Here is a 26877-nt window from a genome sequence, read left to right as displayed (position 1 = left end):
AACATTTCAAAATTTAAATCAAAGTATAATAATTGTATGACTCCGTAATAAGTTGGATTTCTTAAAATGAGCAACTAAATTAGGATGACGGGAGTAATTTGTAAAATGGACAGACATATCAATTTGAAAAATATTTAAAAGGTGCATAGATAAATATGTTTCATTTTTTTAATTTAGAGGTGATTTAATAGTACACAGATATTTCTATCCATGACCTCTTTTTTTTTTTCTTTTTTTTTTTGAAAGTGTTCAAATATTTTTATTTGTTCCCATTTTTTAATTTAAAAATATTTTTAAAATGCATAAATATTTCTATTTGTCTCCTTTTTAAATTTAAAATGATTTAATAGTGCATACATATTTGTTCCCATTTTATATTTTCAAAGTTGGTATATATACGTTATTTTTTAAATTAAAAGTAATTTAAAAATGCACGACTCATATGTTTCCATTTTTAATTTAAAACTGAACAAATATATTTGGGTCTAATTTTTTAAAAATTTAAAAGTAATTTAAAAGTTCACAGATTCTAACCTCCATTTTTTAATTTGAAATTGGACACATATCTATCAATCATTTTTTAAATTCAAAAATGATTTATAAGTGTACAGATAGACATATGTCCTCAATTTTAATTTGAGAGCGAAAAGATACCAATTTTTAATTTGAAAGTAAATAGATAAATCTAATTGTCTCTTTTTTTCTTTTTTCAAATTTTTGTTTTAAAAATCTCATAAAAGTGAATCCAAGTATATAACTTTATTGAAAACTTGATAATAATATTAAAATTATGAAATTTTAAAATTCAATACAACATATGAATGAAAACTTTTAGAAGGTTGGTTGTTGTAAGAAAAGACGTACTTAACCTCAAGAGATCGGCTTGGCAATGAGGATCTGGGTTGGAAGTGTGTTCCTTCCAAGATATTAAGTTCGAAATCTCTTGTGTGCAAAGCAAACAATTTGTTGGGGCCAAGTCCGTATAGGACAACCTTAGCTTTAATCGGGACCCTCACAAGTGAACTGTGAGGAAAGAAGAAAAAAAAAAACGGGGTATGCTTGGAATGGAAAATATGGTTATCAAAATTTTCTTAAAATGGGTTTGAGAATCACAACAAAACAAACAAATTATTAGGGGCTTAAAATGAAGTTGTAAGGTCAGATCTTGAAGGAAAAGTGGAACACAGACTTTGATTCAGGATGATTAATGATACAATTCAAGATAACATTGATGACAACTAACATGTATGCCTTCAATTCACAATCTAGAAAATTTTGAAGAATTATAAAAACAACAAAAGTTATATATAATTCTGTAGAGCCTAAAAGTTAAAACAACCGGATCTAATTCACATAATTCATCAACTGTACGACAACTCTTACAGTGGCTTTGCACCGCCATTTTCTTGAGCAGAATTCACTGGAGTTGTGTTGCCGCTCCTCCTTGAGCTGCTTGAGTGGTGCCCGGTGATGGTCCTTCCCATGAATTTTCCGGCTTTGCTCAGGCCACTGCCGACAGCTCCAAAGCCACTCCCAACAATCCCAACTCCAGCACCAATACCGGTTCCAACAAGCCCCACTCCGGCTCCAATTCCAGTTCCCACCATCCCAACACCGGAACCGACAAGCGAGGCGGCTCCGTCAAGGGCATCCATTGTGCTTCCTATGACTCCGGCTTCTTTCAGTTTTTTTCTCTCTTCTAGGATCCTCTTTTCTTCTTCAAGGGCAGCCAATTGATCTTCCTTGCTAAATTGATGATACAACACCTGAAATTTCATGATTTTTCTCGTTAAGCAACACGTGTATAGTGCTTTTCCTACCGAACACTAAATCAGATGATACATGTTATTAACATCTAAAAAGCGCAGACGTGGACACATGACAAGATACAAACACAAGGACATACAAATTTTCAAAATATGTAAGACACGACATTCGGGGAATACATGCAAAATATATAATTTTATATATTTATCATGTCATATTTTTTAATATTATATATTTATTCTATGTCAAATATTTATTCTCACCGAATTCAATAATCTTGAGTATGCTACTTTGGTGACAAATAAAAAAATAAAAATGGGATGTTGTCTGTCCAAAAATGCGTCCGCCATGTATCTGGAGCGTTTCCGGAACACATCACCGATACGTGACCTCTTGAGAGGTGTCAGTGCTTAATAGATTAACAAGCAAATTTCACCATATAAAAAAAACAGTCGAGACACAATATATATTGGAAAGAAATAGACACATAGGAAGGCATGATAGTTGATTACAGATGAAGAAGATTTAAAAATAGCAAGTTGAAATGTTCACCTTGATTGTAAGAGTGCCTCTATCCTTTTTATCTTTTATTTTCAGCATATCAAGAGAAGGAAGGAGTCTCAGTTCAATCTCCTTTGGAGTTTCAGCTTCCAGCTCAATCAATGGCAATTTTGCTACGCCCAATCGCTTGTCTTGCCCAATGTCTTCGTCAAAAACCTGTTTGAAGGGATAGTGAATATGTTTGTGTCAACAAACGCAAATAGAACATCTGAATTGCAACCAGGAAAACACAACTAGAATTCGAACATTTGGCAGTTTCAGTTCATTTCATTTCGACTACTATCTGAATACTATTTCAGTAAAAACTTGAACCTCTTAAATTTGATAAAAAGGGGGTACACATATTTCTCAGTTTTCCCAGCAATTTAGTGAAATGCTAGCATGTCCAAATCTAACACTATGAATTAGTCCAAGTATCACCCTAGCATTGGTGACAGGCAACTGCTTAAATTCCACAAGCTTTTACCCTAAATATAAAATAGGGGCAAAACTTTTCGTACATAACTCCTATCATTTGGAACCATGTGGTTTGTGGACACTGTTACAATTTTCATCCAAATTAGCAGAAAGTGCACACACCCTTGCGGTGAGAGTAAACTATTTCTTAAAGAAAAAATATCCTAAAAATCTACAAAATTTAACCAAATAAAAAAAATAAAAAGCTTTCAATTTGAGGATTTAAGGGTGTATTAAAGGAGTCAACTATCTAATTTCTTACAATAGTTTGTGATTCTTATATTACGTAAAGATTTCTCAACTTAATTTTCTTTATATATATATCCATAGCATGAATTAGAGCATTTAGAGGTGGGTTCTAATTTTGGTCGAATTTGGTGAATATAAATTTATGAATATGGTTTTGAACTCATAAATGCCATTTTTTTGTTAGGTTTATTTTATTATTCTATTTCTTCCTTTTTATGTGATTTCTTTTCAAAATTAATCTCTTACTCAACAGTTGTCGTAACCTCCTCAGCATAAGGAACTCTGTTTCCCGTTTAGTTTGCTAATAACAGCCTTGTTTGCATTACCTTTGTCAACAACTTTGTGTGGCATTCGGTTCATTCTATGAATATCGATTTTTGTTGTACTTTCCTTCTATTATTGGCTTTTTTCATATTTATTTTCAAACTCTTATTGCTTGAGAGTTCTGTAGAATTGAATATTATGATGGTTTATTGTAGTGATATATATGATGTTGGAATAGTTTTGAAATATTGATAATTGGTTGTTTTCCAAATTAAACCAAACCACTAAACCTTGTGTCCCAAACTGTTAAAACCTATCACCTGTTAAAATCTACCTACTCCACTAAACCTTCACCCACTTAAACCTACTCCACTAAACCTAACCCACTACACCACTACCACCTCACCTACTCCACTAAACCTAACCCACTACACCACTACCACCTCCACTTCACCTACTCCTTACCTACTACACACTCACCCTCTTCTATATATAGGAATCATGAATCATTGTAATGTACATCAATATATATCAATCAATAATACATACAATTTATTCTCTCCTTTCTCTATATCAATATATTTTTTACATGGTATCAGAGCAGGTTTAGAACCTAATATTTTTCGCTTCACCGGCGGGCGGCAACCTCACCTTAGCCGTCCGCCGGACCTCAATCTATTCCGCTTATTTTCTACACATACCTTCCACTCTCCACAGCCGTAACTCTGCAAGAAGAGATCTCTAAGCTCTCTCTCCTTTCTCTCGAGAGCTTGTTTTTACCGCTGCTGTACATTGGATTGATGCAAGAACACTATGTCAGGCAAGGAGGAAGATGTCAAAGAGCATGAAGGTGTGGATGAAGATGTCCCAGAGGACTCTGAAAAGGCCATGCCATCACCCCAACAGGAGGAGGAAGCTGTTAAGAGCAAGTATGGGCCCAAGAAACCACCACTTATTTGTAAGGACCATGAACGTGCTTACTTTGACTCTGCTGATTGGGCTCTGGGGAAGCAAGGTGGAGAGAAGCCCAAAGGACCACTCAAGGCACTTCAACCTAAACTGCAGCCAACACAACAGCAAACCCGATACCGGAAATCGCCTTGTGGTCCGTCAGATGGTGAAGGAGAGAACACTCCATCAGAGGATGCAGCTGCAAATGAATGAGAGGCCACTGTTGGTCTTTTGATGTTGTGAGAACTAGTGGTTCGTATTCTAATATCTGAATAGGCGACCACTAAATTTCTGCACTCTCTTTCCACGCAGTTCCCAAACACATCCACTACCTCACCTTTATTTCCATTATTATAAATGACACCCACCAATTTGTCAACTTTCCCACCATTTCGTATGATGACAGGAGGAGACAGCACATGGAGGGGACACACACAGCAGCACATAGTCCAAACCCATTTTCTTTTCTTCTTTTCTTTCTTTATTTATTTCTTTCTTTTCATTCCTTTATTACATCTATACCCATATCCATCAGTACCCTCTTTCTTTATTTATTTCTTTTAATCACCTTTTGCACCCCACTTTCCTTTTATTTATTTTATTTTATCTTCCTTTTTTCGTAATCAAAAAAAAAAAAAAAAAAAAACATCCACCCACATGGCATGTCCCTCAACCTTTTGACAAGTTATTTTTCTTTTTCTTCTTATCCCCGTATTTATCATTTTCGTTTTTTCCTATATATATATATTAACAAAAAAAAAAAAAAAACAAAAAAAAAAAAACAAAAAAAAACAAAAAAAACCAACAATACAGATTTGCACAACAACTTTGTTTTATTTATATTAGGGATCAACCCCGATCACAATTTTACACCAAAAAAAAAAAAAAACCAACTACAACAACAAACCAAAACACAACACCAAGACGGCCACCCACCGACCTCACTTCTTCGCCTATTCCGCCGGTCTTTTCTTCTTGCCTCCGTCCTGGGCGGCCCTTGACGGTGTTGCCTCCGTGTTTCCCACTCCACTGGGCACGATCACTATTCCCTGCTCCTCCACTGCAGCATATGGCGGACCTCCGAATCGGAACATCACGGTGGCCTTCCGCTTCAGCTCCTTGTTTTCTGCCTTCAGCACACTTATCTCTGCTCGCGCATCCTTATACATGCGTTGGAGCAGAGCCAGCTGGGAGTTTAACTGTTGCACCTCATTTGTCCTGCTCTGCAGCCGGTGCGACAAGTTTGTGACTGCAGTCATGGTTTCCACACATGACTTCAGAGTATACTGATTGGCCTCAATATCAGTTTGCACCGCCATTTTATGCTCCACCGACCGCATCGGAAAGTTCAACGGAGCAAACACAGAGGTGTTTGGTTGAGGTTCACTGGCCACCGCACCAGTTCTCTCTCTTGTTGACTCATTGAGGTCGGGAAAGAGAGTGAGTAGACCACGGGATGAAGAGGCCATATTCTGGGTAGCTGAACGGGAAGAAGAGGCCATGTTTTTTGGGTTGCTGAGTGTTTCCGATAAGGGTTGGATACAGAGTATTTACAGATTGTTTCAGAATAACAAGTTCAGAGGTTTCAGTCTGGTTTGGTTTCCTCCGCCTCCGCATTGGTTTATATTGACACAGACGACGCGGCCGACATGCCGCTCTGTCGCTCACGTGCCTCGTCGTGTCTCCGGCTCACCTTTTGATGGCTCGACGCTTTCTGTCGGGCACGACTTTTGATGAAGTGGGCGCGCCTTTTGAGGGCGCAACTTTTGATGGCACGCCTTTTTATGGATTGGGCACGCCTTTTGATGGCACGCCTTTTGAAAGATTGGGCACACCTTTTGAGGGTGCGACTCCTTTATGGGTCCGACAAGACTCTGTAAACTGTCCCGACATTGATTCCGGTTAGCTCCTTCATGGGTCCGACAAGACTCAGTAAACTGTCCCGACATTGATTCCGGTTAGCTCCTTCATGGGTCCGACAAGACTCTGTAAACTGTCCCGACATTGATTCCGGTTAGTTTCTACAAGGGTCCAGCAAGACTCCGTAAACTGTCACAACATTGTCTGCTACAACGGTCCGACATGACCCCATAAACTGTCTTCTACATCGGTCTGACACCGCCATCCAGTGTCCTCTACACCGTTATGACACCACCATACAGTGTCCTCTACAACGTTATGACACCCCCATACAGTGTCCTCTACAACGTTATGACACCACCATCCAGTGTCTTCACCAATGGTCTGACACGACCATACAGTGTCTCCTATCCTCTTTTATTTTTATGTATTTTCTTGTTTTGTTACTCTCTCCAAACTCAAGTTGGTTAGTTCCTATCCCCCTTGAGTTTGCGGGGGGCTGTTAAAATCTACCTACTCCACTAAACCTTCACCCACTTAAACCTACTCCACTAAACCTAACCCACTACACCACTACCACCTCACCTACTCCACTAAACCTAACCCACTACACCACTACCACCTCCACTTCACCTACTCCTTACCTACTACACACTCACCCTCTTCTATATATAGGAATCATGAATCATTGTAATGTACATCAATATATATCAATCAATAATACATACAATTTATTCTCTCCTTTCTCTATATCAATATATTTTTTACACAAACCAACCCAACCCAATAATCTAAACCTTGTGTCCCAAACCTTAGATTATTTATTGTTTGTTTTTTTCTGTTTAAACCATCTACTAGACTAAGTTTAACAAGACCTAAGACAAGCTCTTCATATGCATACTCCTCGTATGCTTATGCGCATAAGGCGTACATAGCGCACCTAAGACACATGCCACGCACTGTGATGTGCACGTCTTTGAGGAGTACACCCTAAAAATCAAAGCCTTGATGCATTTTGCCTTAGCCTTGCCTCAGTAAAGCCTGTGAAAAGTAATTCACAAAATAGCATAGTAAAAAGTACAGGTATATGGATAAAAACCTCGAGAATAAGAGACTGTGTCTCCTTGTCTTCTGCAATCAACCCAAATGTTTGATTCCAAATGGGGTTCAGGTTATTTTCAACCACCTTTGATTTAACCTTGAATAATGGCCGAATATACACAACAACGTAGGGATCCGATTTTCCAATCATTTCCATGTTCTTCAGATCATTTGCCTTCACTACTGTTACTGTAAGCTTACCCTGTGGTTTAAGCTCAAGTTCACTGAATTATAGGCAAAAAGAAGGGTTAGTTCCAACTTGAAATATAACACACTAACGGAGGGGGAAAAAAATTATATTACAGATTCAGTTGATGAACTAAAACATCTAAAACTGGGGAAAAAAACTTGAACTGAAAAGTGTTTAAAAAGATGTATGATAAACAAATAATTAATTTTTTCATCATGAATGAGCATCAACTAAGTAGAATAAGATCCTGAATGGGTTGAACTAAGAACCTCCCTAAGCAAGAAGGATCCTAAGACATGCTTAGATTCTCCCTAACCTAGAAGGATCCTAAGACACACTTTGTTTCTAGAGACCATAATGGATATATGCGATTCAGCAAGCATCTATAAAATTCATTAACATGGCTCAAAACATCAACACACCTGCTGCTCGTAGAGTCACAATTGTGGCCATACTCATGATGACCAATTTTTTAAGAGAAGCAAAAGAAGAACAAAGTTCCTAATTTATAGATATTCAGCCAAACTATCCACATGGACAATGCAAGAAGTTGGCAGATTTTTATTATCCAATATTGCAAATCCATCAACAAAGATTTAAATTTGTATTATCTCATCACTCAACTAAAGCAAAAGATAAGTAAAAGAGACTCCCCGTAACACCTAACAAGAACTCTCGGGAAATACAGATTAAAAGTATACATATATATATATATATATATGATTACCTTGTATCCACAGGTATACCACCAATAGGAACAACAATCCTGTGGGGCCACTGAAGCATGTCTGTTACAATTGTATTCACAGTATCCTACTCAATTTGACACAACAAGCACAATGAGTCAACATGACAATAACAATCATTCAGTGAAAAAAAAAAAAGCAATGGCAGCAAAAGACTTTAACATCATAATCAAAACTTACATCAATCATATCTGAAATTCCAGGAAGGGCCGTTAAGCTTCCGCCAACAGCCTTCACTGTATAGTCAATTTTAGGCTTTGGCTGAATGAAATGCAAAACATTCATTATTTTCATCACAAAAATAAATTATAGAACACATATTCAAAAAATAATATAATTTATTGAAGAATGACTAATTATAAACTACTCTCCTTGCCAACAAGTCAGTCACCAAATATTTCAGTACATTCTCACTTCCACCATGGGATGTATATTCATATGCTTACTCTCTGGATTTAGAAGCATGCTATCCAACACCAAAGCACACTTTATTATGAACACTTTATAAAGATAGAAAGATCTGTAGAAAATTTAATGTATAAAGAGAAATAGAGAATTGTATTATTGATTGATATTTATGTTATGGTTACAATGATTCCTATATATAGGAGAGGGTGAGTGTGTAGTAGGTGAGGAGTAGGTGAAGTGGAGGTGGTAGTGGTGTAGTGGGTTAGGTTTAGTGGAGTAGGTGAGGTGGTAGTGGTGTAGTGGGTTAGGTTTAGTGGAGTAGGTTTAAGTGGGTGAAGTAGGTGGAGAGTAGGTGGATTTTAACAGCCCCCCGCAAACTCAAGGGGGATAGGAACTAACCAACTTGAGTTTGGAGAGAGTAACAAAACAAGAAAATACATAAAAAGAAAAGAGGATAAGAGACACTGTATGGTCGTGTCAGACCATTGGTGAAGACACTGGATGGTGGTGTCATAACGTTGTAGAGGACACTGTATGGAGGTGTCATAACCATGTAGAGGATACTGGATGGTGGTGTCATAACGGTGTAGAGGACACTGGATGGCGGTGTCAGACCGATGTAGAAGACAGTTTATGGGGTCATGTCGGACCGTTGTAGCAGACACTCTTGTGACAGTTGTTGTGACAGTTTACGGAGTCTTGCTGGACCCTTGTAGAAACTAACCGGAATCAATGTCGGGACAGTTTACAGAGTCTTGTCGGACCCATAAAGGAGCTAACCGGAATCAATGTCGGGACAGTTTACAGAGTCTTGTCGGACCCCTAAAAAAGTCGCACCCTCAAAAGGTGTGCCCAATCTTTCAAAAGGCGTGCCATCAAAAGGCGTGCCCAATCCATAAAAAGGCATGCCATCAAAAGGCGTGCCCATGTTTTCAAAAGGCGTGCCATCAAAAGGCGTGCCCAATCCATAAAAAGGCGTGCCATCAAAAGGTGCGCCAGACACGCGGCGATGCACGTGATCGACAGAACGCGTGTCGGCCTCTTTGTCATGGTCTTTATAAACCGAAGCGGAGGCTGAGGCTTGGAAGCAGAGACAAAAACCTGTTAGAAAAACTCTGAAAAACTCTTCGTTTTCTGAGAGAGATTTCTGAAAGAGATACTCTGTAACACTCTGTTTTCTGAGAGAGATTTCTGAGAGAGATACTCTGTAACACTCTGTTTTCTGAGAGAGATTTCTGAGAGAGATACTCTGTAACACTCTGTTTTCTGAGAGAGATTTTTGAGAGAGATACTCTGTAACACTCTGTTGTCTGAGAGAGATTTCTGAGAGAGATACTCTGTAACACTCTGTTTTCCAGAAAATGGCTTCGTCTTCCCGTGGTCTGCTCACTCTCTTTCCAGACCTTAACGAGTCAACAAGAGAGATAACTGGTGCGGGGGCCAGTGAACCTCAACCAAGCGCCCCAGGGTTTGCTCCGTTGAACTTTCCTATGCGGTCTGTGGAGCAAGAAATGGCAGTGCAAACTGACATTGAAGCCAATCAGTATACTTTGAAGTCCTGTGTGGAGACGATGACGGCAGTCACAAACTTGTCGCACCGGCTGCAGAGTAGGACAAATGAGGTGCAGCATTTAAACGGCCAATTGGCTCTGCTCCAGCGCATGTATAAGGATGCGCGAGCAGAGATAAGTGTGCTGAAGGCGGAAAACAAGGAGCTGAAGCGGAAGGCTATCTTGATGTTCCGATTTGGAGGTCCACCATATGCTGTAGTGGAGGAGCAGGGTGGAGTGAACGTGCTCGGTGGAGTGGGTAGTATGGAGGCAGCGCCGGTAAGGGACACCCAAGAGAAAAGCAAGAAGAAGAGACCTGCAGCAGAGTAGAGAAGAAAAATCCCACTGTGGGTGCGGGTGTGTTGTGGTGGTTTGTTTGTTTGTTTGTTTGTTGGTTTTTTTTTTTTTTTTTTTTTGTGTGTGTAAAATTGTGATCGGGGTTGATCCCTGAGATGAATAAAATATGATTTGGTGTGCAAAGCTATATGGTATGAAGGGAATTGGAAAAAGATTAAAAAGAATGTGAAAGAAAAATAAAGAAAAAATAATAAAAATATATTTGAAATCAAAAAATGAAAGATGGAGGAAATAAGGAAAGTGGTTTGGAGAAAATAAATAAAAATAAAAATAATGGAGTTGGAAATCAAACGGAGGAGAGATGAAGATTTTTTTTTTTTTTTTAATATAATATAATAAAAAGATATATATATATATATATATATAATAAAGAAAGTGGGGAACAAGAGTGTAAAGAAAAGAAAAAGTATAAGTTGCATCGTGGGTCACATGGGTGAGTAAAAGAAAACAATAAAGAAATGAGTGGGTGCCCCCCATGTGCAAGGATAGTGCTGGCACTTCAATAGGTGGTACAGCCTGCTGAGCATCAGCTTTGACAGGAGCTGCCTTTGGACCTTTTCTCTAATAAATGCGTCAAACTGTTGCTGTTGGTGTTATCAAGAATGTGGAGAAGAGGAGGCTTGTCTGATGGCCTCTTGGGCTGTGTAATCATATCGAGGTTCGTGGACCTCTCAATCATGTTGTCACCCTTAAAACCAGAGATGGGGACAAAAGGAATTTTGTCAGGGTTGTAACCAACCTTCTTCAGATAGGAAGAGACTTCCTGCACAATTTCATCATACCTTGCTTTTGAGTACTTAGGAGTGGTGAAGTAGGTGAGGTGGTGTGGCAGTCAAGAACTGGAGCATACCCATTACCAATCTGACCCGGGTGATTCATAATAATAACCTGGGAGGTGAAATTTGCAGCTTCCTTGGCTGGATCATCCTTTGAGTTGGATGCAACAAAACCACGTTTGAGATCCTTCACTGCAACATTGTAGATGAAGACGATCGAGACGGTGGTGTATGGGAGGACAACAGTGAGAGGAGAGGCAGTGGTGGTGGACTCGAAGAAATTTCAAGGTATGTGTAGAAAATTTTAGCAGATTAGGTTGAGGTCCGGCGGGCGGCCAAGGCGAGGTTGCCGCCCGCCGGTGAAGCGAAAAATACTAAGTGCTTAACCTTGCTCTGATACCATGTAGAAAATTTAATGTATAAAGAGAAATAGAGAATTGTATTATTGATTGATATTTATGTTATGGTTACAATGATTCCTATATATAGGAGAGGGTGAGTGTGTAGTAGGTGAGGAGTAGGTGAAGTGGAGGTGGTAGTGGTGTAGTGGGTTAGGTTTAGTGGAGTAGGTGAGGTGGTAGTGGTGTAGTGGGTTAGGTTTAGTGGAGTAGGTTTAAGTGGGTGAAGTAGGTGGAGAGTAGGTGGATTTTAACAAGATCCAAACAGTAACTTCAACCAGCAAGGAAGAGACTCAACTTTCAAACCAGAAGAATGGTTACGTGGCAAAGACAAGACTAATGTTTAGATATTACCCAGTATTGGCCTTAATTAGTTGAGGATATTGGGAGGGGTGGACAGCACACGAACCTAACTGTAGGAAAATATGTATAGCAGCAGCTCTCAAACTTGAAACCGTATCTTCGCACTTGGCATCCCAATCTTCTACTATTGCACCAAGCACCCCCTTCTACTTGGCAAGGGTCAAATAAGAATTTGGTCTCATACATTTAATTACATTTTTTAGAACAACTTCCAGCCAAAATTTTCCCCAGTTAAGTGGAAATGATGTGATCAATCTCACGACATCCCATTATACAAAGACAACATATCTTTAAAATGCAAAGACCATCCAACATTCCAAGTTATAGAGAATGAAACTAAGTAGAAAATAATTAAAAACAACAGGAAAATAATAGGCCAAAACCCCTAATGTAAACAGCACATCCAAATATCCTAATGGAATACCTCAGAAAGTAGAGCAACAACAACAGCAGATATGCAAGGAATATCTTCAGCAAGTTGGAAGATAACACGAACAACTGTGAAAACTTGAAGATCCTTCAACTACAACCAACAATACAATAATGATATTTTCAATCAATGTCCTCCAGTATATTATAATTAGAAAATTAAAATAAATAAAAAAATTACCCAACACTGAATAAATCCAATAGAAGGACAGACCATTTAAAACTAAACTACAAAACCGTTAATGCACCAACCTGAATGGGTATTGAAGCAACCATTGCAGCTTCAACACCTAAAACGATGTTTGGATTACCACCCCATCTGAAGTCAATATCCATGGTAATTTGACCTTTCTTAAGGCTTTGAACACGAATACCTGCATTTGTTAAGTAATTATGCACATAAAAAATCTAAAGAGAACATGTGCAATGCTTTATAGAAAATCCCAAGCACTTGGTCTTACAGCCCAGAATATTGCAGCACCGACAGTTCATGGTTCTTGGCCTATGTTTTCAAAAACTTCAAGTTGATATAACCTATGAGATATTGTTCAGAAACTTCGAGTTGATACAAACTTCTAACATCGACAATCAACCCTTCTTTTTTTTTTTTTGTCGGCAACAATCACAATCAACCCTTCTAAGATAGTAAATTCATCCCTAAACAAAAGCCCATTGATTCTTGAACCCTAATCCCTAGTTAACCTATCCTAACAGTCCTACAACCCTTGATAAACCACTCTTAATGAAAATCAAGTGAGCCTAAAAAGTTATAAACCTCTTCTAGTTCAAGTCCAAAATCCTTTCTTAATTGCCTCTTTTATTCATAAACCCCTAAGATTGTAGGGCAGCTTTATTAGGTTGCATCCTACATCACAAACAAGTTATAATCCAACTATGAAAACAGAAGCAATACATCATTCACTTTATTTAAGAATATACCCAAAGCCAAAGGAATTTGATACTGTATCTAGTGCCACTCAAGTCAAGCAACAAATACATTCTTTGCAGGGCAGTCAAGAAAATCAGAAGGTGGGGATGAGTATGGGGTGTTTTGGGAAGATGGTTAAACGTGAGAAACAGAGAACACATTTAACATAATTCATAGGCTTCAGCTCAAGCTTTCAACAATGTGTAACAATAACTTCTTAGTTGCAAGGAGGCAAAGGACTTGTTTGGTTTGTTTTTCAGAAAAATTTTTGGGAAAAATTCTCTACAAACAAATTTTCAAGAGTAATCAAACCAAATAAATTTTTCCAAAAAAATCTCAAAATTTTGTTTGGTTACCTACTTTTCAAAATTACTCTCTCTCTCTCATACACATCAAATCAATCACTTTTTTTAAAACTCCCTCTCCTAAAACAATTTTCCAAAATCATTTTTGAAAAAAGGCAAACCAAACAAGTTTTCGTACTTTTTATCTCAAAAATTACTCTACAAACACAAACCAAACAAGACCAAAATGTTCCACTTTCTTATAGTAATGAAAATGTAACCAGTTTGCTGGAATGTACGAAATATGTTAGGGACTGTTTTATAGTTCTAAAAGAATGCTCCGAAGCTAGACAAATGACTTGCTTCAAAGCATGGTTATTAAAATGGCAATCCGGATCGTAGGATCGTACAATCCTATGATCCTACATTGCTAAAATGATCCAGATCATTGTAGGATCGGTGATACAACAGGATCGCAAGTAGGATCGTATAGGATCGTAGATTTTGTGATTTTTCACTTTATTTTTAATATGTATCATTCTAATTTGTATTTTTACTTTATTTTTAATAGAAAGTAGGATCTTACGATCCTACGATCCAATCCACGAGACCCTCTCATTGATCCTAAAGTAGGATCTTACGATCCTACTATCCGATTCATGAGACCCTCTCATTGATCCCACCTAGGATCCCGATTTTAACAATCTTGCTTCAAAGTTGATGTTTCTAATACTAGATCTGAAGAAATGATCTTTTTTCTCAATAGATCTTCATAGATCTCTTTCCATCGCATGGCCACAGATAACACTATCCACATCACATGCTTAGCTGGAAAGATCTGTTGTTAAGTGAAGAAGCTACATGGGAATATTATACACTGCTTGGTTGATTTTAGAACCATGTAATGCTTACAGTTTTCTCGTGAAAATGTACAATATATCATAACAGAGCCTCAAATGGAGTTGAAACAATTGTTAATTGTAGAGAGTATAATTACAGACACTGAATAGTTGATGGTATGGCCTGCATGGGTAATACACAAGACATCCCAACAGCAGAACTTCAAAACCAAGATTCTATGAAATGATTATAAGCTTGCTGAATTCTAAATATTAGAGGATTAATCATTACACGACTCATCCTACAAAACTTGAAAGCCACTTCTAAAAACCTTGATGATAGATAATATTTTAGAATATCGATAATCAGACATACACAAGCAAATTCATTCATCCTTGTAAGTTGTAGACACCTCATTTTGACGATCTTTAAAACTTAGATACTCTTCTAGAACACCACCGCCCAATGACAAAAAATACATATATATATAGTCAAATTTTGAGAAAACTGTAAAACAGTTCCTCTTGCTTGGATTTGGACTGAAATAACCTTTAAGATTGGCCAAGGGCCTCAAAATACCCATGGGAGAGGTTTTCTGAGCATAAAATAAATTTGTAAATTGACTAAATGCATCCAGGGCTCTCCCAAATGGCGTAAACTTCCAAACATTATTTTATGTGGAAAAAAAATCTCGATCATTAAGATTCGTAAACTTGAAGAAATGAAAATTCCAATAAATCATAATAGAAGGCATTATGAGAACAAGAAAAACAATACAAACAAGTAAACAATTGAGTAAATAAGATAGGAAGAAAAGAACAAATTTAAGCAACATAAGCAGGACGAATGACTGCTCTTGGACCGAGTACAAAAAGCAAGAGCCAAATTAAGCTCTAGATATTGATCATACCTTCAATTTTGGGTGCCACATTTCCAAGAGAGAATTTGTTGAACTTCAATGAAGTAATTCCAGGAGGACGATATTCTTCTAATAGAGGTTCAACAGATTCTTTTATTACCATCGTTGCCGCCTGAGAATAAAGACAACCAAGAAAATTATGACAAAGACAATTAACAAAGAAGAAGCTAGAGCACAGCTGGCAATAATAAATATGGCAGTGGTTATCAGCATGAAGCAAGCACAAATTATAATGAAATAAATTAGATTTCAGATAACAAGATGAAGGTCTTCCACGCATCACTTTACTCAAGACAGTATCTCCTTTTCTTTAATTTGCAGACAGGCCTGGGTCAAATGTCGACACAGACATGGAGTTTCCACCAAGGAAACCTCAGAAAATCAATAGTCCAAGACACTAAAACATCCACACAATTTACATGTTGTGTAAAGCAATAAGCATTGTGTTTCTATGTACAAAAGAGCGTTTTCATACTCTAAAAGCAAGCATTTACATTTCAATATATCAAACAATATGATATTCAAAATATGCATTTTCATCTATACTTTATCCTACCAAAATAAATAAATAAGAATCATACTAACCTTGACTACATAAAGGAAAATAATTCTTTTCTTCTTTTTTTAAGCCAAAAAAAAAAAAAAAAAAAAAAAAAACAAGATCCTTCAAAAGTATTTGTTCCCTTAAATGTCACATAAAGGCACAAATACATGAAAAAGATATGATCCTAAACAATAGTATTCATGACAAAAATCAGTTCCACTGTGTGGTATTTTGTCAAATGGGTTGGCATTTTGTTTAATGGGCCCATTAAACTTGCTTCATTTTCCATCGTATATTCCCTCCCTTCAACATCTAGCATTCTCCTCATTTTGTTGATAAATTTGAATTTTGGAAGGGAAAATTCAAGCATGCCATACGAGAGGATAAGTATAACGCCATTTCTCAGAGTATATACTTAGAATTAATAAAAGAAGGAATCAGTCATCAGATCGCAGCACATGGTCAGGAGCCTAAGGTAAGCTCCAGCAACTGTCTTCTCATAACATAAAGGCACAGCCATCAGGGGACTTTCTATTATTAACCAAAATGGCTAATTATTCATGTTCTCCTCCTCCGGCTTCAGCCAAAATCAAAGATATATTTGTCATCTTGCAATCAAAATTGTGCCTTTATGGGAGACAAGTCACAATTACGCAACCTTTATGTATTCTTTTACTCTTCTCTCATGTTGTGTCATTCACCAAATTAGACTCACTTCATCATGAGTCTCAGGCTGAGGTTATTCCATCATGCATCCAATAGTGTATCACCTTGATGCTCTAGAAATACAAAAGCAATCAAATATAATAACAGATGTGTTAAGGGTTAGAATGGTGATGATGACATTTTTTAACAATCAGTAGAAGAGGAATAGGGGACAGTTACGCTGCATCGTGCAATAATGAGACTCAAACACACCCAGTAATGAAGCATCTCATTCACTAGGTTAACACTTGGTTGATGGCATTTGATAAAGTTCGTTTTAGAACTGTTGTACCTGCTAAATTGCAAATTGGTATGCATTTATCAACTGCAACACTTCCTTTTAACCTTGGACAACATTAAAAAGGAAGTGCACATTTTGAGGGGCCTGCTGAAGGGGTAGCGGAATGAACAACATCTTTTATCTTAATAACGATGGCATAGAGAAAGGAAAATGAAAGATACTTAATAAGAAAAGCACAAAAGTAATATTTTAGTCTTTAACTTCATATAGATACTCTGTTGTATGTTGTGCTATGTGTTGTGTGCATATGAGATAGGGGGAAGGCAGTGTGGTGATAGGGATAAGGAAGCAATTGAACTATCACAAGGTGTGCAAAGCTCATTAAAGACAATCGAGAAATATATCTCAAAAGCAACAGAAAACAGTATGAAGCTAACAGTCATCAATATAAGTAGACGAAACAGAGAACAAGTCAAGAAGATTACATCTGCAACAAATGGCCACAGTTTGTTCAGTTGTTTGTTCATCCATTTCACCTGAAACACAAAGCCAAATGAAATAAGATAAATTGAACATTAACATGTCAAAAAACATGCCAAAAAACCCAATAACATTAAAATAATTCATAGATGTACCACTTCTTAAACCATTTCATGTGTGAGTAGTTAAACTTTACATTAGCATGTTCTCCACATTCTAAAAGTAAACCAAAAAAAGAAAGAACATATCTCATTTGACTTAATCTTCTTGAAAATCAATAATTTGCTTGTTTCCCACAGTGGAGATCAAGTGTAGCTTCATTGGTGAATAAGAAAGGAACAACTTAGTGCCTCATATCCAGTCAGACACCAAAAATTGTATGTATCCGAATTCCAACTAATATAATGGGGACTAATATTCTCATCAATTTGGGTCCTTTTGTTCTTGTCTGTGCTTTTGCTCACTAGTACTTTTATTACAATTTCTCAAGTACAGCGGTCAAATATGTTATGTAGAACTTCTCAATCTATTCATCTAGTTAAAATTTGCTCACTAGTATTTCTTTTGTTCTTCCCAAGATTATGTAAGTTCCACAAAATTAAAAATAAGCTGCATATCAAAAGCAATGCAAACAATTTTTTTTTTATTTTTTTATTTTTTTGATAAGCATAAATTTATTAAAGAGGGCCCCAAGGGGGTGCAACCCGCATACAAAAAAGACCTATAAGTTGTATGCCAAAAACCTATTCACAGACATCTTCACACCATACTAACCACATAATCACAAAAGTGACCAAGCACCAAGGCTTTCTTCTCCTTCTCCCCACACAAACTCCTCTCCAAGAAAACAAAAGATCCCAAACTTTACAAGGGAACACCTAAATAACTTCAAACATAAGATAAGGTGGATAAGAAACCACGACTACCTCATCATGTCACAATAGACAAAAAGATGGCTAATTGTCTCAACCTTGTCCTTCCACATACAACGCCAATTAACATATACTTTACCTTCTCCTAACCAAATTGCCAATGGTAAGGATCTTCCCATGCATCACAAACCTCTCGCAAAAAAAGGCTACCATAGACAGGTCTTATGCCCCAAACCCCCTTCTAAGGAAAGGTGGATCCCAGGTGACCTATAATAGCTTCATAATTTTCACACCAAAAAGGCCAAAAGATAATCTCAACCATCTAACCGTATCCCCTCCATCACCAATGCGGATATGACATAGACAACCAAGAAGGTCCGACAATTCCCCCATTTCCAAATCATTTAGCTCTCGCCAAAGGGCAAAGGCTAATTATCCAAAAAACAGGATCACCATCAAACTTAAGATAGTCATAGGCTAAGAAGCACGAACATCAAACACTTCTAAGAAGGCGACGTGTCCGTGTCGGACATCAACACTTCTTGGACACTCTCGAACACGTGTCCGATACTCTTTTTTACGTGTCCTTAATTAAATTAAAAATATTAATTTCGGACACGCGTCCAGCACTCGTTTTACGACATGCCCGTCACTTCTTGACCATGTCTAGCACTAAAGTTTAAGAATTTGACATAAATATCCTATATTCTTAAAAACAATAATTCTTAAGAATAACGTAACGTATAATTCTTTAAATATATATATATATATATAAATAGCTTAGAAGGATGAGGGAAATGCTACAATTATATATGTTTCCTATAGTTTGTCCAATTTTTAAACTACTATGGCCCAATCCAATAATCTAAAAATTTATATGAGAAAATTAGATACAAAATTTAGTTAGTATAAAAGAATTATTTAATTTTGTATATAACTATATAACTTTGTTATTAGAATCGTATGATTCGCAATTCGAATGATATGATTCGATTCGATTTGATTCAGTGGGTAATTGATACCAACAAGTTGTGTGAATCTCCAACAATAGCTATGAATCGTAGGTGAATCAGTGAACCGAATCAGTGAATCGTGAATTGATTCGATTCACTAAAATCGATATTTGGCTTCCTTTTTTGATTTTTTTATTGTTGGAAAAGGGTTCACACAACCTTTTTAAGGTCTTTAGCATTACTATATGCTATCTTTTGACTTTCTCCCTTCCTCTTTACTCTCAAATACTCAAATCTTAGTGAAAAAAAATAAACTCTCTCTCTCTACAATATTTTAGGCTTACATATTCAATGTTATCTAAGTACTTGCATTTACAAAATGAATTTTTTTAAAGCATCAAGTGAGATTTTTGAAAAAGTTTAAGATTTTGATTTTTTAACCTTGTAAAAAGTTAAAAACATTGTTGTTGAGCTATTGTTACTTGGAAATTGAAAATTTGTCTTTGTTTGCTTTCTTTATTAAGAATGGTTGATAAGAAAGAGTATCTAAAAGGCAAAAGGTGAAGTGGTAAACTTGAGAATCCGTGTTAACTTCTTACCTAGACCACATAATCATCATTTAAAACAATATTTTCATTGATTTAAGTATAAATATTTCATATTTATTAGATATATTTAATATCCAAGTTTGTAGATATATTTTTCTATATAATTTAAAAAAAGTGACCGAATCTTTAAGATTCACGATTCGATTCGATTCGATTCACAATTCAGTACAATACCATTTTGATTCACGATTTGAATCTCGATTTGACAACTATGCTATATAATATATTCTTAGATAATATTATATCAACATATAATTATTTGTGGCATGTCCAAGCCGTGTCCATGTCCTACTTTTTTAGAATTTTCCGTGTCAACGTATCTGTGTCCCTTGTCCTTGTCTATACTTCATAGCTCATAGGAGCCTCCCCATTACGAGCATTGTGGGCAACATTAGGAAAGCCACGTCCAATATCTCCACACTACCAATGTCACCTGTTCTCTATTACCCACCACAAACTGGATGAAACTGGAAAAGGAGTCCCACCCGTGAATGCCCTTCAACATTTCCACACCCCATCACTACACTCCCTTCAACACTTTTCTCTTCACATGCCAATCTCCACAACCACTTCCCAATAAAGCTTGGTTAAAAACAGCAAGCTTGTGAATACCTAAATGTGCCTCTCTCAATGGGGTGTAGACAATATCCCAATTCACCAGATAATATTTGAATTGCTCCCTAATTTTCCCGACAAAGTCTCTCTACAACTTCTCCAACTGCTTTACAACCGGGCCAGAATAGTTAATAGAGACATGAAATAGGTAAGAAGGCTAATTAAAGTACTTTCAGTCTGAGTCAACCTAGCACCATTGGACAAATACTGCCTCTTCCAACTTGGCAAATGCCTTTGAAACCTCTCCACCGCCAAATCCAAAACCAACGTCACCTTAAAAGGAAAATCCAAGGAGGAGTCACAAATATGAAGAAGGCAATGTCACAACTTTGCATCCCAGCATGTCAATGAAAGCCCCCACATGCACTCCTTCCGACCAAGAAAATACTAGGTTCCCCCAAGTTTATTCTCAATCCAAAAACTGCCTCAAAGCAAACATTTATCAAAGCTGGCCAATATTAAATTCCATTAACCATCCAACTAAATAACTAACATCTCAAAATTATAAAAGGTTAAAGAATTAATGGTAGCCAAAAGAAAATAACTGGCACAAATTGCATAAAAAATGTAGAAGAAAGGGAAAAGGTCACCATTCAGAACTTGAAAACACACTAACCTGTTCAAACACAGGAAAAGAAATCCAATCAGGAAAATTGTCGCCACAAATTTTCTTCAAATCATCTCTGCTGAGAGACCCAAGAAGTTTAATATCAACAGCCTGTCAGAGAAATGAAATGAAATAAAAATGAATTTAAACACAATGGTGTACAAGGATTGAGCATATAGTTTGAACAGGAATATGATTATGATTCAAAACAATCAAAGTGGCCCTTACTAGAAAACTAGTAAGTAAAAAAAAACCACCTCAAAAATTATAGCTTGCACTAAACATTTCTTCACTAAATTATCAACTTATATGTAATCCACTTTTATGAGAATAACAACCTTCTTACAATTTTTTTGGAGTTCTTATCTATGCATAATAACCTCTCTTGTTTTTCATGTTGTCAATACAGGGAAAACAGTCGCTTGCCTAAGAATCAAACACCCATAAATTAACATAGTAACAAGAGCAAAACAACATCCCACCGACCTCAACTACAAAGTAGACAATGATGTGCAGTTCTGCTGGGCTAATATAAGTAGCCTGTGAGGGCCGGCAGTGGATCTGTTCTTTGAACCTTGGGCTAATGTAGCTTTGCCCTTGATACTACACGAATTCAAGGGGGCATGGCGTGCCCGTGAGGGCAGTGCATTTGAACCTGGTCTATATATATCCCATGAGGGGACATTGGTGACTACTTTGAAGCCCGACCAGAGCTTCTAGGCACATTGACACCCAGATTTTGGAATGACCATGCTGCTTTGGCCACAACCTGCTGGCATCGACAACCCGTGGGCAAGGCAAGTCCAGTCCTAGGCACATCTCGGGCCAATGGCATCGTCACACCTTTGGCCGATGAAGGTAGGACACTGGCTTCTCTGAAGCAGCCCAAAGTCACATTCCTTATAAGATCATTAGCATTTTGACACCATCGAACAGTGTGGACAGGCCCGAACAGAGCTTCTAGGCACATCAAGGCCAAGCTTTTGGCATTACCACGCCGCTTTGGCCATGACCTGATGGCAATTATCGAGAGGGGAGGGATGTGTTCGGCAAGGCAACTCCATTAGCCACAACCCGTGGGCAGGCCAAATACACCACTGGCCCAAGGTTCAAAGAATAAAATCACCACTGGCCCTCATAGGCAAAGCTATATTACCCCAGCAGAACTGCACATCATTGTCCACTTTGGCCATGTTTGTTTGGGCGGACTGAATTAGCATTTTCATGACTAATAGTCCTAGGACTACGAATCCGTTAGATTATGTATCCTATCTTAATTAATAGTCAAGTTTAAAATAATTAGTCCCTACTTCAATTGTTTAACCAAACATCGGATTAATAATTTTATTGGACTATTAGTTCAATCCCAAGCTCATGTCCAACCAAACAAACATGGCCTTTGGGTCCAAGCCCTTGGAGATTTGTCATTTGGTCCATCCAAACACAGATGACATTTGAGAACTGACTATGAGATGGGACTGTTTAAATGCCAAGTCCCCCCCGAATTTTCAGTTACAAATCAAGCCCAGAACCAGAAATGGATCAAAATCTGACAAACACACGAGCAAACTCATAGTGAATTGCAAAATTAGGTTACCTTGGCGATACGTTTGTTGCTCCGGTACCTCATCATATGACGCCAACCCGCCATTAAAGCGATCCCAAAGATCGTCCCCATAAAAATCCCAGAAATCAAGCCCATTTTCACTCGATTCCGAACCAGTTTTCCTGAGAGGAAAAAAAAAAATATCAAAAAATCGAAATGACAACCAAATCCAAAATTACACATCAAACAAATCACCGAACAAACAAAAACTCTTACACTGATTTTAAAGAACTCGAAAAGCAGATCGATGACAAGGAAGACAAGAGTGATATTGAGTTTTCTATATCTAAAAGTATCGATCGAACCCTAGTGTTCTTGGCATTTCCTCCAAGATTGAAGAAGAAGAAGAGACAAAGAAAATGAATATTAAAGGCGTGAAGGGCAGTCCGTGTCAAAAAGTAAACCCATTTAAACACCGCTACACACACAGCATTTAATTCCCAGATTTTTTAAATTAGTTTTGGTCTGTCTCTGTCTGTCAGTTTCTCAAAAGCGATTTTGCACTTTATTTCCTTGAACTTTTGTATAATGGTACATGTCCTTTCTTCCCTTTTTGGCAAGTTTTTTCCAAAGATGATGGAGCTTCTCTTTATATTTATGGATTTGTACACTCCTTTTGTTTTTGTTTTTAAGGGAAAAAATAAAATAAAATAAATAGATGGGAGATTTGTAGGAAAATAAATCATAAGTTTTAATTTTGTCAATTTAAATTTAAATGATTTGTTTATAAAGTGAAATTGATTAAAATTTTATATTTTAATTATTAAACTCAATGTATTTGTGTTTGCAATACTTTTTTTGTTGGATTTAATGACTAAAATATTTTTTTTTAATATAACTTTACAAAAATAGGCGATAGTTTAAATTAAAAATAAATTAAAGGATTGGAGTTTAAATTAATAAAATTAAAAATTCATAATTTATTTTGTTATAAAAATTAAACTCTGAAATTTTTTTTTGTAGTTTTTTCTATCTTTTATTATAATTCTATTCCTCAATAAAAAATTACTTTTGGTTAATTATTTTACCCCCCTCATCTATCACAAAAAATATACTATCTTACTTTGTTTAATTTGAAAATCATACATTTAGATCTTTCGATTATTAAAAATTATTCAAACGCTCCCTTCTTGAATGGATTAAAATAAACCAATTTTGATAGTTGAAAAGTCTAATATATAATTTTAGAGTGGAATGAGATTTAAAAAATGGACATTTACATACAAGTCTCATTTTGTGAACTTATACTCCATTAAATTCTAGATAAAATTATTTGCTCAAGTCCTATTAATTTTTAATAGGCCAATTTACCCTTCCAAGATCTCCTCACCAAACACTCTCTTCTCCAATGCAAAAAGTCAACACCAAACAAAGTAGACGTCGGACATGGAGCTGTCGGAGTCGCCGGAGTGCCCGGTGTGTCTGCAACCCTACGACGGCGATTCCACAACCCCTCGCGTCCTCGCCTGCGGCCACTCCGCTTGCCAGACCTGCCTTAAACTCCTCCCCCAACCCTTCCCTCACACCATTTGCTGCCCTGCTTGTACCCAGCTCGTCAAGTACCCTCATCCCCAAGGACCCTCCGCTCTCCCCAAGAACATCGATCTCCTCTGCCTCGCCTCGCCTCTCTTCTCCAATGCCCAGATCATCAAAATCCCCAAAACCCTCCAAAACCAATCGAAAAACAGTCAATTCCGATCCATTTTATACCCAATTTGTGGTCTCATGAGTTTTATCTGGCATAGAAGGACTGGGTTGTTCCCGAGGACGTAGTATGGAAGTTAGACTTTGCTGAGGGGAAGTGGAGATATTTCATTCTCTGTTTTAGGTCTCTACTTGTAAAAGGAGATGGAAGACAACAGGAATTGATATGTGACTCAAAAATGCTCTAAAAATGTTGCAACTCTCTAAGTCAATTTTAAATTGAGGAACCACTAATATTAGCTAGGAGAAAAGGTGCAAAAATGAGGAAGGCAGCTGTGTTGGGTAAGACTTCATGGGATAATGGTGAACATGAAGCATGTTTTGTTTTTTAAACTGCCCTGCAAGTAAAGATTGCAGAGAGAGAGAGAGAGAGTTTTTTTAAATTGAGAACATTCTCAGTTTATAATATTCACAATTTTAATCATGAAAAATTTGAGAAATTTCTCAAAATTGATAATTATAAATTTCTTAAAATATTCGCAGAATTATCTTTCTTTTCAATCCCATACTTTTCTTAGAAGCCAAACAGAAATTTTTTAATTTTGATAATTATATACTGAAATCATTCTCTGTTTGAAAATTGAGAATATTCTCAGTTTTGAAATTGAGAACATTCTTAGTTTTGGGATTAAAGGGCAAAACGTCTTTTTACCTATAAATGAGACTTATTGGTTCAAATTTTTTTTGACAGGACCTAAGCTACTACCAAATATGTAAACAGGACTTTTTGGTAATTAACTCTTTAAAAAAAAATAAAATAAAATTTGCGGGAATAATGTATAATTAACCTAATTACTTCTTAAGACAAAAATCTTAAAATTGAAAAACAATAAATTATCTTCTTACCCCTCATGCCATCATGCCATCGATCCATCTACATTGTTATCTATTGTCAATAGCCCTCTCTTTCTCTGCTACCGGCACGTCACCCCTCTACTCAATCAACCACTGCTGCCCTCGTCACTATATCACCACCTACAAATGCCAATTTTTTCTTTATCCCTTTCCACTCATCCTCACCATTCATTCTTATTCATATCTTTCCCTAGATCTACCTTTTAGTAGCTCGTGTCAACTCTCAAATCTAATTCTTACCACCTCCAACCTCTTTATTCTATACTCCAAAACCTCTTATGCCCCCATATTACCTACAACCCTCTTTTCTTTTTCTTTTTTTAATGTTCTTATTACTTTTCACTCTACACACCTGTTCTCACCTTCTATACATACTCATAATCTATTAATCATATATCTAAAAACCTTAGCATCATTCTCTTGATCCTAGATTGATCTTTCTTTCACTAGCTTATGATTTACACGGGAAATGTCGTGAGAGTTTCACAATGGTGGTAGAATGCAGTGAGAAGTGGAGGCATTGCATGTTAAAAGTAAGTCAAGTGGTAGGGGAGAAGTTGAGTGGTGGTTAGAAGTTATAACCCCGAAATAATAACCATTATTTATCCCATGACAATTATTAAATAACAATACATTTCTGAACATAATAATATCCTTTCATTCATATGATTTCATTCCTTTACAAAAGTGTAACACATGCAGTAATATATTCATAAGTCCTATAGCATGTGTTATAAGCAAAAGATATAAAATAAGAGTTAAACAAATAAATGAATGCTTTAATGGCGACAACTTTCCAAGTCGATGGTAGGTTAAAACAAAAGTGGGTTTGAAACTCAATACAAGTAAAGCTCTAGACTTGTACAAAATAAATACAATAAAAACAAAATAAGAAGCTCTTGGCTCCAAATCCTCTCAAGCTACGGCTTTGGCGGAGGCATATAATCAGCACCTAAAAATGATTTTCCATATAGGGTGAGCTAAAACCCAATAAAGATACTCTAACACAATGTATGAATCTTAATAGAGTTATAAGATGAATGCATATACAATGCTCGTGTCAAAACATTTTATATCTCTTTCCAAAACCATGCAATGCCAAGTTTATATTACAATTCATGAAATCATTTGCTTTACAATGGAAATAGGGCAATGAATACAACACTGAGAATCTCTGGGATGTGTTTGCAAATAGGCTACAAGCACTACCAATTGTCATTTTTACTGGTACTAACCAGAAAGGCCGGCACCTATCCGCGCGGGTTTCTGGACTTTCACCAAGGACACTCAAACCAACTTAATACCACAACTACACTCCCTACCCAGATTCACTAAGGTATTCACCCATTTTTCTTAAAATAATAAAAAATTTTAATTTGTTAAATATGTTATAATACTCAATGCAAATGGATGAGAAATTAGTTTCAATTCACCTAATTCTCATGTTATTTCTACAACAATCATAGTTATCCTCCACCGATAGCTCAAAACAGATATTTCTAAACAGATAAATAATTTCCAATAAAGATATACTTTTCAACATTTCAAAATATGAGTGACAATTCATATCCAATTCCATCATCATCATCGTTCGATTTCATAAAACTAACATCAATTTCATTTTCTCTTTACAAAATCAAATATTCACAATTTAGGGCAAAATCTCATTTCTTTAAAAATCAACTCCAAG

The 26877-nt window shown here is 36.7% G+C and overlaps 1 protein-coding gene across 1 annotated transcript; it reads right to left on the bottom strand.

The window, feature by feature from the left end:
* Nucleotides 1-1165: 1165 nt before the first annotated feature.
* Nucleotides 1166-23227, bottom strand: LOC114321053 (calcium-dependent lipid-binding protein). The gene is made up of 12 exons (XM_028268187.2): nt 22845-23227; nt 22620-22750; nt 21032-21133; nt 17373-17423; nt 15389-15509; nt 12679-12800; nt 12422-12520; nt 8326-8406; nt 8127-8212; nt 7208-7433; nt 2320-2484; nt 1166-1766 (listed from the first exon to the last, which is right to left on the bottom strand). Exons 2-12 carry the CDS (start codon nt 22722-22724, stop codon nt 1380-1382), a joined length of 1545 nt encoding a protein of 514 aa, XP_028123988.2. The 5' UTR covers nt 22725-22750; nt 22845-23227; the 3' UTR covers nt 1166-1379.
* Nucleotides 23228-26877: the final 3650 nt, after the last annotated feature.

The sequence above is a fragment of the Camellia sinensis genome, chromosome 5, assembly GCF_055761805.1.
Source record: "Camellia sinensis isolate YWXY chromosome 5, ASM5576180v1, whole genome shotgun sequence".
In the NCBI taxonomy this organism is placed as follows: domain Eukaryota; kingdom Viridiplantae; phylum Streptophyta; class Magnoliopsida; order Ericales; family Theaceae; genus Camellia; species Camellia sinensis.
Note: the sequence above shows the minus strand (reverse complement) of the source record. Positions and strands in the feature narration are given on the sequence as shown.